This window comes from Pholis gunnellus (assembly GCF_910591455.1).
Source record: "Pholis gunnellus genome assembly, chromosome: 7".
In the NCBI taxonomy this organism is placed as follows: domain Eukaryota; kingdom Metazoa; phylum Chordata; class Actinopteri; order Perciformes; family Pholidae; genus Pholis; species Pholis gunnellus.
The window spans coordinates 5,332,020-5,345,673 of NC_136533.1; the positions used below are offsets into that span (position 1 = coordinate 5,332,020).

At 42.4% G+C, this 13,654-nt stretch overlaps 1 protein-coding gene across 1 annotated transcript; it reads right to left on the minus strand.

Annotated features, from left to right (window-relative positions):
* Positions 1-248: 248 nt before the first annotated feature.
* LOC306698689 (creatine kinase U-type, mitochondrial-like) lies at positions 249-12,609 on the minus strand. The gene is made up of 9 exons (XM_079163129.1): positions 12,377-12,609; positions 8,974-9,172; positions 7,459-7,554; positions 7,136-7,357; positions 6,620-6,705; positions 4,495-4,618; positions 3,522-3,656; positions 2,842-2,967; positions 249-1,151 (listed from the first exon to the last, which is right to left on the minus strand). The coding sequence occupies exons 1-9, from the start codon at positions 12,520-12,522 to the stop codon at positions 1,038-1,040; spliced, it is 1,248 nt and encodes a 415-aa protein (XP_079019255.1). The 5' UTR covers positions 12,523-12,609; the 3' UTR covers positions 249-1,037.
* Positions 12,610-13,654: the final 1,045 nt, after the last annotated feature.

The following is a 13,654-nucleotide window of genomic DNA, read 5'->3' on the forward strand; positions in this document are numbered from 1 at the left end:
CAGGAACCTCGAGTACAAGCCTTTTCAGCATTAACACAGTTTTGTTATGCCTCCGACTAAACGTTGTCACATGACACTATGCAACCACGCTGATCGCAATCACGCTCCTCCAGCTTGGTGACCATGGATACCTAAAGCTTGGGCTTCATTCTCTGGCAAAATCTACCTGGATACCGAAGAATGACGTCTCGTTCATGTAGAAACAAGACGTAACGCTGTACCAACAAATGAGAGACTGACAGAGGAGCTTCTGTTAAATAGATGGTTTCTTTAATAAAAGACATTACAGTGTGACATTCACGATGAGCTGGAATGATATTGCTTTAGTAGCTTACAGTACTTAACCCAGCCCAGCCAGTGTGTTGTAATAACATTACATTTTGACACCAGTGTGTCATCAAGCATACAAATCCTCTGGAGAACACGAGTCTCTTCGGTCTTACCCTGTTAATCTACATTCCAATCCACTCGAAACGGTGAGCAGAAAGTAAAGAGTGGAGCACAAATGGATGAACGACACAAGCACTAGAGAGTAGGAATGACCGACCATCACACAGGAATGAAGGAGAGAGTTAGGCTGAGTATAGGACATGCAGGAAGGGGCCGAGGCGAGGCGAAGCCAGGTTCGGTGGGCTGAGGAGTGCTTTGGGAGCAGAGCCAAAGAAACCGCTTGACCATGCAGAGACGGGCAGAGCTGGCGGCCATCTTTGCTCCGCTGCAACAGCCTACGGTTTGTGCATCCTTCGCTAACGTTTGCTGCCATTTAAGAGCAAGGTTTGAGTTTCAAGATAAAAACCTTTCAGATGCATCTTAAACACACTAAAGCCCGAAGCAGTATTCTGGGACTCTGGTTTGGTTGAGCCAGATAGATAGCTGCTTAGATTATATTATATAGAGGTACACTGTGGGGCAGGGAGGGTTGATTAGGTAAGTAGTGGTAATAAAGGAGGCAATGACATAGATATTTATAATATCTATGGGCACAGAGCGGGGGGGTTGTGCATGTGTGTGTGCCCAGAGGGTTGGGGGGGTCATGTCTACTTGAATTGTTTAAGGGGGGGGGGCACCTTGATGTCCTGGCCTTTCTCCAGCCTCTTCTCACACTCGATCAGGTAGTTGACGCCATCGACCACTGTCTGCACCAGCTGGACCTGAGAGACGGACGCATCACATATTAGCACCGTTATCCACTTTTGCATTCAAAAAAAAAAAAGATCAGCTATCACATGCAAATTATTATTCTAAACAGATTATTTTTATGTCTTAAAGAAGCAGTTTGCAGGGTTTAGTGACAGCTAGTGGTGAGGCTGCATAAATCCCCCTAAAACCTACACACTGGTCCTTTAAAATACGTCTGGAGATTATCTTTCATAGTTACAATCTTTTAGTCCTGATTAAAGGTACGGTGTGACTGTTAGTAGCTACAGACACAGAGCAGTTTGCAGCCCTGACATCTGCAAACCCCACACTACCACAGTATGAACACTACAGACACAAGCCGTCTGCACTCTCCACCGAGCAGCCAGAAGGCATCAACTAGAGGTCCATAACCTTGTCGAGGAATGCTTCCCCCAAACTAAAGTCAAAAGCACGGCCCTCCTCCGACACAGGCCGAAGCTCTCATTTACAACAGCAGCATCTGGTACAACACAGGATGTTCTGTACTTTCTCACAGATAAGGAAACATGAAATATTATGTCTTTAACTAACACATCCAGATTATTCAGAGAATGCAACAGGTATTCAGTTACATGTTAATGTGTGTGATGAAAACAAGGCTGAGTGGCCTGAGATAGGTAGTACGTTTTGCTTTTGAGAAGTATTATAATTTAAGATACTGAGTGCAGGACTTTTACACATTCACCAACGTCCGTTACATTCAAGCCCTTGTCAAACCAGTTCACATTATGCTGATTAAGCTTTTATTTAGCATCATATACTGGAGTTGTGATGTCTGTGGCGACTTTCCTAAAAGTTCTGCACTCTGGCTTTAAACCATCATGAAATGACATCTTGGAAGACTTATTGAGCTCTTTCCCTGTGTTTCCAGAACACTGTCTCTGCTCTGATTATAAACTTCTTATTATTGTCCTCCTGAACTTTGCTCCAGCCGTCCCTACTTTCGCTTATTCCTCCATCTATGAATTTGTTGACTCCTCCGGCTAGAGGGCTCCTCAGCCTGGATGATGGAGGACTAAACAGCAGTGAGCAGCCCACGCTCTCGTTAAAACAGAAGTGGATGTTGGAGTCAGATGTTGGGAGTGATTCTCAGTCTGCGTCACGTTGAGCACTAATTTGCTCACTGCCCTCGACCCAGAAACAGTTGCCTCACCGGCTCTCCATGTAATCAGAATAAAATAAGCGACCACACGCTCACAACAATAGAGAACGGCTCCATTGTACTGTATGACTCTGTCAGGCATGACAGCATAAACAAGAACATAACAACAAACTACATGTCCCAGTGTGGACAACAACTCTCCTCTCTTCTTCTTCTCCTCTCGCGATTGTGTAAAACAGCTTCAGCTCCATTTAGTCTGATGAACTAACAACCGTCTTTCCGTTTTGGGCCATAAATGAGTCGCTATTTGTGCTCCACAAAATCCAACTCGATGACACAAAACATGAATCTGCTGTCCAATACATTACTAATATCTAAGTGACGTGGTAAACGCTACACTGATGTAATAAATATTCATATTCACAATCTTTGTTTATACGAGGAGGATTTACTGAGCAAGCGTGCCGTGTGGCCGCAAAGCCCAGATTGTCACCCACACACAACCCATGTGTCTCCACACATTCACGCTGGAGGGACCATGTCTACAGAGGTATTCATACCTCAGACAGGCCCAGGCGGTCCAGGTTGGAGATGTCGAACACACCGCCCACAGCAGCGGTGTCCACGCCACCAGTCCCTCGTTTCTGCAGACGCAGGTTGTCCAGGATCTTACTGAGACGGGGATCCTTGGGGTTTGAGGGGAGAGGGGTTATTCTATGCGGTTTAAAAGCACTTTAATCACTATATCACTCAATGCACAATTGTATTTTTTTACTTCCAGGTATCATTCAAACATTTTAAGATCACAACCACCAACATTTAATGAATAAGAACGTTATAAACAGCTTGTTTCCTGGTGAATGTGACTAAAAAAAGTTCTGAAAATCTTATTCGGCCCTATAAACTGTTGCACAACATCATTTTCAAAGTTTAGGGACACAGATATAATAACTTGGCCTTTTGTAATAGCCATATATAGTACAAATCTTGTAATTGGCATGCATGTGGGTCCATTATGTGCAAATAACGTTATAAAACATGAGAAAACACTACTAACTCAGTACTAAACAGCACAAATTGATTTTATTCTTTTTGAGGCCTTGAATATTTAATACTTTGATGTGTTTTAAGCTCATGCAGACACTGTGACACAAATAGAATAGTGACACAAAAGATCCTCCATCATCTACTGAAGTCTGAGTATCAAGCTATATTCTTTCTGTTACATTTACTGTGTTACCTTGCTCATCAGGGGCAGTTTGACGTGGACCCCGGCCCTGAGCCCGGTGCCCAGGTTGGAGGGACAGGTGAGGATGTAACCGAGCTTCTCGTTCCACATGAACTCCCAGCCTCTCTCCTGGATCAGACGCTCCACCTGAGAGAGAGAGAGAGAGAGAGAGAGAATCAGTCGCAACACAGTGAGTGTGTGTTCTCTGGCCGTTGGTGCGTTTGATGGATGTGCACTTTCGTTAGCAGCTGTTGATTTCACATTTTTCAGAGCTGACAAGCTGAGAATGGAGTTGTTGACTTGTAGGACTGTTAAATGAACTCCGGTGGGAGTGGACGGACACAAACACTGGCAGAGTGTTGGACTTAAATTGACTGAGGTCTACGTCAAACACACCCTCAGCGCAACAGCGCAATACCACCCGCTGTTGCAATGTTTGTCCTTTGCTCTTTCTCTAATGAGGAACTTGGACCGCTTAGATAAATAATTTATGTTTGCGCTGCCATGTTTGGAGAGTCTGTTTCTGTGCGTCTGTCTACAGGTTTTCTTTCTGTGGCAGGGCAATGACTAGTACAGGCAGTTTGTATTTTGCTTTCGGAAGCAAACACTAGATGCTTTTACACTGTATTAATGCCCTCCCCTTTTGCTGATTAAATCGCTACAGCTATCTGATGGCAGCAAAACAGATTTGTATATTACAGCTGCTGACGTTAAGATGCTCTGCCCAAGTCCACAAGGGTCCACTATGATCCAGTCTGTGGTCCTCAACTGTACCCGTTTTTTATGTGACATCCTGAGATGCCTTGGAAACAAAGTGCATACAGGTCAGAGTAAAACATCTTTACAAAATTAAAAGTTCAGTCTTCTCTTTCTCAATCCCATCCATAGTCTCTCTCCACACACACACACACACACACACACACACACACACACACACACACACACACACACACACACACACACAAATATACAAACACAGCTTTACCTCCTTGAGGCCTTTGCAGAACCTCTCAAAGACTCTCTTCATGTTCCCTCCCTTCTCCATGGAGATGACCCTGGTGTGATCCTCCTCATTGATCCAAACCAGGAAGGTCTTCTCGTTGTTGTGCCTGCACAGAGAGACATATATATATTATATTTATATATATATATATATATATATATATATATATAAAGTATAGATCCATGTGGGTTCCGGTCATTTGTCCACTGCGAATATTATCATAAAAAATATGAAAAGCAAAGTACAGTGACATCTGCTGAACACATTCATGCTCCCCAGAGGAAGCACCAATCGGATCTTGATGACCCAATAAACTTCCTGCCTACAATCTCAGGGAAAACTGTCAACTGTTGAAATGTGACACAAACACATGTCACATTCTGAAGTGCACAGAGCCACCGTCAGCCACTGCAAAGACTTTTTGTCCACACTGACCTCCTTAATATTGTGGGAGATTTAATAAGGCAATAGATAGGTAATGGAGACGGCAGGTTGGAGAGAGGAAGAGAGAGGAGTTTGAAGGGAATACAGTAGTGCAAGATGCTTGAACGACAGAGAAAAAGAACACGAGGAAGGAGTGAAACAAAACAAAAAGGAGTATTGGAAGGCTGGGGGATGATAAGCATAAATGAGAGAAAGTGGAGCATGACATATGGGAAGTGCAAAAATGAAAGGAGAGAGGAGGAGAACGAGCCAGAGAAAGAAAGAGAAGAGCAGCCAGTGGACCTGAAAGAAGAGAAGATGGAGGGATGAAGTGAAGGTGAATTATTAAGGAGAGGCTGGCAGATGGAGAGAGAGAGGAGGGAGGCTGGTGATTGATTTTGTCTGGCTCACGCGCTGCATTGGGCTATTCCTGGGCACAAGCTGAAACTCTGAGGGAGCATTGTCAGCATAATACACCTCCACCACAGCTCAGCAACGGGGAAATGACGTTACAGGTGCAACTGTGCCAGCACACAAATGAATTGGAAAGTTCATAAAAAGCCTGTAAAATGTAAGATTATGGGGCATTTTATTCAAAATCGTATTTGTGTTCTGTTAAATATGAAACTAAACAATTAAGTATTCAAAGACTGGCCTGATTTGGGAAGGAGGGAAATGGGGCAAGAGGTTCATACAACTCCGAATGGATCTAACTGATGCCAGAATTGTCCCTAAAAAGACAATGAATGACTATCTGAAAATCTGTTAAAAATTGGCAATAGGTACCCTCTAAGATTACTGCGCATGTTGACTCTGTCATAACACAACAGTGATATGGGCGACCAACTGCACCTTGAAGAAATACAGGGCAGGAAGTGAGGATGCTCAAGAGAATCTGATGGAGGACTGAACAGAAATGCGGTCACACCAAACCACAAGTTAACAGCTGTTCTTCATCCTTAAAGGAAAGGAGCTCCACTGTTTCCATTTGAAGTTTTACAACTCGAAACTAAAGATTTCTGAGGAGCTCCACAAGGGTCGATCCTGGGACCTTTGCTTTTTAATTTGTACTTGCTCAGTCTTGGCAACATTATAAGGAGATTCAGACACAAATGCTGTATTTCCCTCTCTTCTGGTGACCCCAATTTACTAAACAACCCAATAAAATAGACAGGAAAAGTATTTACACTTAAAGTCACAGTCTCTAAAATACAATGAACTAGACAGCAGCCTCAGAGTCATTTTGGATGGTGTTCTATACTATACTAAGTGTAAGAGCCATATGAGACTTAGTAAGATGTCTGAAGTGATTTATGTAACAAAAATGTGGAAATGCTCCTTTAGTTGCGCTACTGACTACGTCACAGCCAATAGCCCTCAGTTGAGGTTAATCAGTTTGCAGAGCAAGTTAGTTTTTTGACCATTGTGCCAACGCTGTGACAAGTTGAGCACAGAATGTTCCTTGTAACTTTATTTTTGTTGAGTAAACCTTTTTAAACGGAGTTACTGTCTCTGAAGAATCATTACGCGTCAAGCTTATTGCCAAACACAGACTGTAACAGTAGTAGTAATGTGGACTATTGGACGGAGGGAAGATTGCCACTACAGTAAGTATAAAACGGCAAATAAGAAAAACAAGAGCAACTATTAACTTGCAATTGAAATTTGGAAACGCATCACTCACCAGATACCACGGGCATCAGGCCAATCACGAGCCATGCCTGCGCACGTCAGGAGGGGGGACACCGGCTTGTCGAACAGGAAGTGGTCCTATTATAAATTCAGAGAACAGACATTTTACACTCAAAGTGCCAACAATGGCTCACTTGGATTAGACAGTATAGTCACAGGGAGACAGAAACAAAGGTGTGGGACTTCAGAATTCATTAATGTGGTCGATCTCTCTCATTGTGGGTCGGAGAGAGAAAATGACACGTCCGCTCGACCCACAAGCATTTCTGATAACATGATAAAAATCTTCTGCTCCTTATTTTGTTTTCCTCTGCTAGAACATAAAGTAAGTTGTAACCACATCCACAGTAGACTAAACATCTTTTCTAAGAGTGCACATGTTTGTTTACATAAATAACCTCATTGGGAATCAGATCCATACACTCGGCATTAACGTCACTTTGTAGGTTGTTGCTGCAAGTATTTTTAGATCCAAAAGACTTCTGTCAATGTTCCCTGCATCACTCACATCAATGAGCTGTTGCTGCTCCTTGTCGGTCATCTGAGTGAGACTGTAGTACTTCCCGTCCAGGTCGTCCTTCAGGCCGGCGAGGGCGTCCACCACCACCCGCTCCACCTCCCTGCGCTCCGCCCGGGTGCAGGCGGGCGGCAGGCTAAGCCCTCGGATGCTGCGGCCCGTTCTCACCCTGGACGACAGCACGTAACGCGAGTCAAAGTTGCCCGAGTGGATCTGAAACAAAAGCAGGGAGGGGAACATTTCTAAGTATATTCTGCACATCACTGATTTGAGTTCTCTGACAAGAAGACGCTCTGCGTTGTCCGTAGTATCACCTTGCTGGCATCCAGGTCGGTGGGGTGCTTCATGGTGCTGGGGTCGTACCCGTTGTGCCTCTCTCTGATGACGGGGTCCAGCAGGTCTGCAAATACCTGAAACAGACACAGAATTTAAAAATATTAAACCTTTTAAGCATTAATACATATTCCATACTAAAAGCTGGATTTAAAAGATGTGACATCTGGGATTATCCACATCTACACAGGCTGAGATTTAATGTGGACCACAAGACTGTACACCAAACCAAAACGACTGTGAAAAGCACAAGCAGTGACTCTATCTCGGTTCAGAGAAGATGCTTCACAGAGGGTACCTTTTATGTTTTGATCAGGGAGAGGAAATCTCTTTTTACTTTGTTCACTGTTTTCCTTAAGGACATGTCAGCACTTTATTTACAGGCACTGTGGCTACAGTATAGCTTTTACACAAGCTACATCTCATATAAAGTACATCAACGTTTTAATCTGTTTCTCATAATCTACATTGGGTTGATTAAACAACAAATAAAGACTGGATTCACCTCATCAATGAGTATTTAAAGAGCATGTTTCCCTGATAATTTGTATATTCAGCATACATGTGTATCAAACATTTCCCTCTAGTTAAATTTGCCTCAGTGGGAGTTGATGCACAAAAGCATGGAGTGTTCTGGAGATCTACGTTACTCTGTGGTCCAGTCTATAAATCTATACGAACAGCCTTATCACAACCCTTTTTAAACAGGGTATGGTTCCGCACTCCCTGCTCTTTTGTTTACTTACCAGCTGCAGTAAAAACCGCACCCATATGACCAAACACAAAGATCCATCTACACATGTTAAAAGGTGGATTAACTATAAATCACATATTGCAACACATTTTAGAGACACTGTATGATAAAGATGAGCTAGAATACAAAAATGAAATATCAGACAAAATGACAAACACCAGAACAGGAAGCTGTAAAGAATATTTGACATGGTCACAAACTGTATTTAATTAATAATCTAGATTGTGAACCTGCAACACATACTTTAAAGAGCAACTTTAACACTCCCACAGATCAGATACTGGAAGATTTGTAGTTATTTCTGTGGCATCTAAAGAAAGTAGATGATTAAAATGGAAATATAGTTAGACCCTCACTATAGATAGACACAGACATCCCATAAGAGGCGTCCTATCTTAAAACTCTCTGTTGTTATACTCCTTCCTCTGGAACAGAGCAGGGAGGATGGGTGGCTGCATTCCTTTAGTTGTAGTAAAGCACATTTCTGACGACTGTTTTCACCTAAAATTGACAGTAAGAGGAAGCTGGGTTGGGCAAATGACAGTTTTTTTTACATACCAATACCGCTTTGCAGTACTTATATTTACTATGTATTCTTCTGCAGTTTAGACTCCGGTGGCCTGGGGGAGGCTGTGGTCAGCCATGACTCACTCATACACATGGAGATGCGCCAACGCCTTCCTGTGAACAGCGAGGAGCTTGCATGTGTGTGTGTTTGAAAAGAAACCCAATGAAGCCTGACCTCGTAAGTCTCCTCGTCTCCGGCCACCATGCCCACGGTCTTGATGAAGGGGTGCCCCGGGTTGTCCACGCCCGTCTGAATGGCCAGGTCCAGCGTGTACCCGTTGGGAGTGGCCTTATCACACAGCTTGGCGTAGATGGCAGGTGTCAGGTGAGTGGCCATGCAGTTGTTGTGCATACGCAGGTCAGGGTACTCCGCACTGCACAAACACAAACTCAAGATAACATATTGCTGCATCGATCTTTGAGAGAGAGAGAAAGCTGGTTTTAGCTGTGTGGCTAGAGGTTAACCACGGAGCTGTGCCCTTGGAGCAGGTGCAGCAACGACTTACTCACTCAAGGACACTTCCAAATGGCACGTACTCAGTTTACTGGGGTTTCAACCTGTTACCTTGTGGCTATGGGACTCCCTGCTGCACAATGCGTCTACTGGTGTTATTATAGGTGAGGATAATAGCGTGGTAAACACGGGGACATTATAAATACAAGCTAAATGATATGTAGAAGACAACTGAATCTTATGGCTCAAGGCTGAAAAATGGCAATTTGATAAGAAGAACAGCTACTGTACAGTGTTTCACATGAGATGTTAAAAACACCTTTCACTTAACGCTGATGCAGAAGAAAATCTTTAGATTTATGTTGATGAATTAAAAAAAGAATAATGACAAGCTAGTATGGAAACAAAAAGAAAGCTGCAGTCAGAACCTGGCTTTTATCCAAACACAATAACTTCCAAGAGCCGAATGAAATTAGGTTTGGCATGACAATGACTAAAATAAAATTGCAGAAGCAGCACAGACTAAGTAGCTTATGGGTTCCTGTTTCCTGCTGTCTGCCAAAAGATAAGGAAGGCTAAGATTTAAACATGTTTAAATCATACAAAAACTGCATTATATCATTTCCACCGAACAACAGAACAAAACATTACTGATGATGATTTGGGTAAACACAAGGCAAAAACAAGGCACAAGTTATCCTTTCATCCACAACAATGAGTTGAGAAGATGCTGCACACCGTCTGCTCTAAGGATGTTTTATGTTTTTATTATTATCATTTTCCGGGGATGTTATGCCTTTACTTGATAGCACCACTCGAGGGACGACAGGAAATTAAATGGAGAGTTTCAACACAAGCTGCAGCCTGAGGTTGGCGTCCCGACCCCCTAAGCCACCGCATTACAACCAGGGTTGGATGTTAGCACCAGACAACAGCCAAATGGCTGCTAGATTTCTCACCAGCCCCCAAAAAACAACAATGTTATCTATTGAGTGGCTGGTATCATTTGGACTCCACTAGCCCCAGTGGCAGGAGTACAAAAAAGGTCATTTCCAACACTCGTTACAACATTTTCAATGCCAGGAAAACACAGCGGGCCGCAGACACAGATGTGGTTCCAGATATTTACCATCACACTGAATGTGCTCCAGTAATACGTGCGTATCGTATCATATGCATTGGTGACTGTTTTCATTGCAGGATGTAACAACGCCAAAGAGCTCCAGGGTCCTCGGGCATACTTACATACACAACATACAATACATACAATGATGGATTTATCACCGCTTGGAGTACATTACAAAAAGATCATTTAAACCGATATCGCTGTGGTTATCAATCAAAAATAAACCTGCTTTGATATTAGTCTGATTCACCAGCATAACCACAAAGCTCACAATTCTTTCCGTTAGCCTTATCTGTTCCCTTTGCACCACGTTCAATGATTAACAACAGAAGAGTTGGGGCGTATCCTGCTGGCAGGATTCAGTGTATGGTCTTAGATTATGATTATGGCTTGTTATTTATGTCAATAAAACTTGATAAGAAGAACAAAAAGCCATCAATGGCCGTTGAAACACAACCGAGGTGACCTCAGACAAACGGAGAGCAATGACCAGTTGAACACGTGCGCATCACACCTCCTTAAACACGTTCCCATTCACCAGCATGTCCTCCTATGGGGCAAACCAACAGATATTACATATTACATATGTGTGTAATAATCCAGTGAGCACTAGCCCGGATTTCAACGTTGATTTCTGGTTGAAAACGGGTTGAAATGGGGTCTGAACGTCTAAGACCTATTTTCACCGTCTTTTCAACCGTCTAAATTACGGTTACAATATCAACGTGTCACAAAACGCCAATTTGTTTTAAAACATTGATGGTTTGTTCAGTTGTAGGTTGAAAGAGACGCGATATTGGCTACTTTGAACGTATTTCTCAAAAGTCGTATTATGCTGGTCGGTGATATGTGTTCTACACGAAGACTTGATTTAATGTTTCATATAAAACGTTGTAAATATGGAACTATAGACTGTGTGCTGTCAACAAGAAGCTCCCAGGACATCGTAATGAGAGCAGAGCACATTCTGTCTGTATGTTCACATAAAATACGACTCTGTGTTTACTGCTGGAACACGCATGTGCAGGGACTTCTCTCTAACTTTGAAACATGCAGTGTCTGGAAACACGCCACGATTTGAGCCAGCTGCTACTGAGTTGATGAGCGAAGTGAACAAGCTGACGGAATAAATGAGGCTTTACGCTAACAACATAGGCTACTCTGTAAGTACTTGAACTAATTTATTCCAATATTGCAAACCGAAATATCATCATTACAATACCATAAATATCATGTTATGCTCACTGTAGTGGCAGCTTATTTTACCGTCCTTCTTGGCCACTTCTTGCAGGATGTAAAGGGTTCCCAGTGAGCACTAACCCGGATTTCAACGTTGATATTTGGTTGAAATCGCATTTCAAATCCCATTTCAACGGGATTTGTCCAATATTGGTTTTCAACTGATAAATGTGGATGTGGATTCTTAGTAAACCTCTAAAATGATGATATTCTATTATTAGCACAATGTAGAGGACGAGACATTTTAGTATTGCAAATCCCTTTGAAATCTGGTCTAAGTGTGAACGTTTAATCAACGTCTATAAATAGTCGGCGAAAAAACTTCCACTTTTGAACCAACGTCTTTTCAACTGACAAATGCTCACTAGGGAAGAGTCAGATATAACATATTACTACTTTACACTTCTACCATGAGAGTTGCTGATTGTTAAATCTGCGTTGTGTCTTAATTTCGGTTGATGGCGACACCAATTTAAAAACACATTTCACACGGTTTTCCCCACACCCAAAAAATGCGCTATTACACGTCAATAACGGTTAGTTTAAAGCATGTACATTGTAAATTCATATAGGTTTTATTAAAGTCAGGGTGACCGTTACTTTGCACCCCGCCTTTTTTCTCTCCATCAGCTTAAATGAACACTGGAGAACACAATTTCGCATATTTTGCGTAATTGTCCTTATTTATGAGGACTTCTTAATGAATCACCGTCATGACATACAGTGTGTTTTAAAGCCATGTAACGGACGGAACGTTACCTGGCCGGGTAGCTCCTGCGTATGGGGTTTCCTGCGCTGACATGTTCCCGGTGGAGCAGAAGTCCAGCCGTTACTGAGCCACCCACGAACGTCAGGACACCGATTCTCCGTTTGGAGGACAGGATTCTCGAGAAGCTGCTCGCCATTTTTTTTTTCCGTTAAAGGTGATTAAATAAAAGAAACCGTCTTATTTCCACGGTCGACGGGAGGGAGTGACAGGTGGATGGAGGAGTGATGAAGCGCCTCTGATGGAACGGTAGCGGGGAGAACGGTTTAAGCCAGAGCGACGTCAAGACGGACGAAGAAACACAGGACAACACCGGAAATACAATTCTAGCTTCAAAATAAAAGGATGAAAGACCAAGACGATTACACATTTTTTTTATGTACTTGTACTTTAATTGAGTATTTCCATCTAAATTCGTCTACCTCATTCCATTTATTTGCCAGCTATAGTTATTAAATACTTTACAGCTTCATTTGATCATCTTATGAAGTATGAGAAATTGATGTCAATGAACTTTATTCCAACTTTAGCAGCTGCAAGATTAAGATAGTTACACATGAGTGCATCAGTAAAACATAATCCAATGATATAATATATAATAGCATTGTGTGTATGTACAGTGTTGTGCAAAAATATGGCACCCTGAATTGCTTTTTACAATATATAATTCATATTTATATAAAGTCCCCATCTTTTACAGTCTCTATTTATTATACAAAACCTGGTTATGCAACGACAGCAGCAGGTAAAACATATTTTCAATGTCAAGACACAGCACAGTTCAGCTGACTCGTATTTCAGGTTTGAGGCAGATATGAATTTACTTTCTGAGTTAAAAGCATAGAAGCAGGATACTTCAACTCACAACTGACAGGTGAATAAAGCACTAGATTACAAGTTGCTTTGAGAAAGATGTCCCGTTTAAGCAGCTAAAATAATTTACCAACTGTTCAACCTTTGACTATTGGCTCTCATTGTGCAGACAAAATGAAGCTCAAAGCTAAACTTAAATTGCAGATGCAAACCAAAGCAAACGCTCTAAAAATCGTCAGTAATCACGAAGGGGTTTTATTGTGAAATTTGCTTTGTGCAGGAAGTCACGCATCTGATTGTATCTATCTTGACAGTGGTGAACATACGCGTGATGGGAATACTGAAGGACTTCAGTGCGATATGTCAGGGCTGCAGCACTGGAAAGGTTTCACGCCACGCGATCCTAAAACACACGATGCATTCACTTATTGGTTCTTTCACAAGGATAACAGGGATTA

Coding starts and splice junctions, on each gene's coding strand:
- LOC306698689 (XM_079163129.1), bottom strand. CDS start 12,522: ATGGCGAGCAGCTTCTCGAGAATCCTGTCCTCCAAACGGAGAATCGGT. Junction 3,657..4,494: donor TCTGCAAAGGCCTCAAGGAG/GTAAAGCTGTGT, acceptor TCTCTCTCTCAG/GTGGAGCGTCTGATCCAGGA. Junction 1,152..2,841: donor ACCGCCTGGGCCTGTCTGAG/GTATGAATACCT, acceptor TCCGTCTCTCAG/GTCCAGCTGGTGCAGACAGT.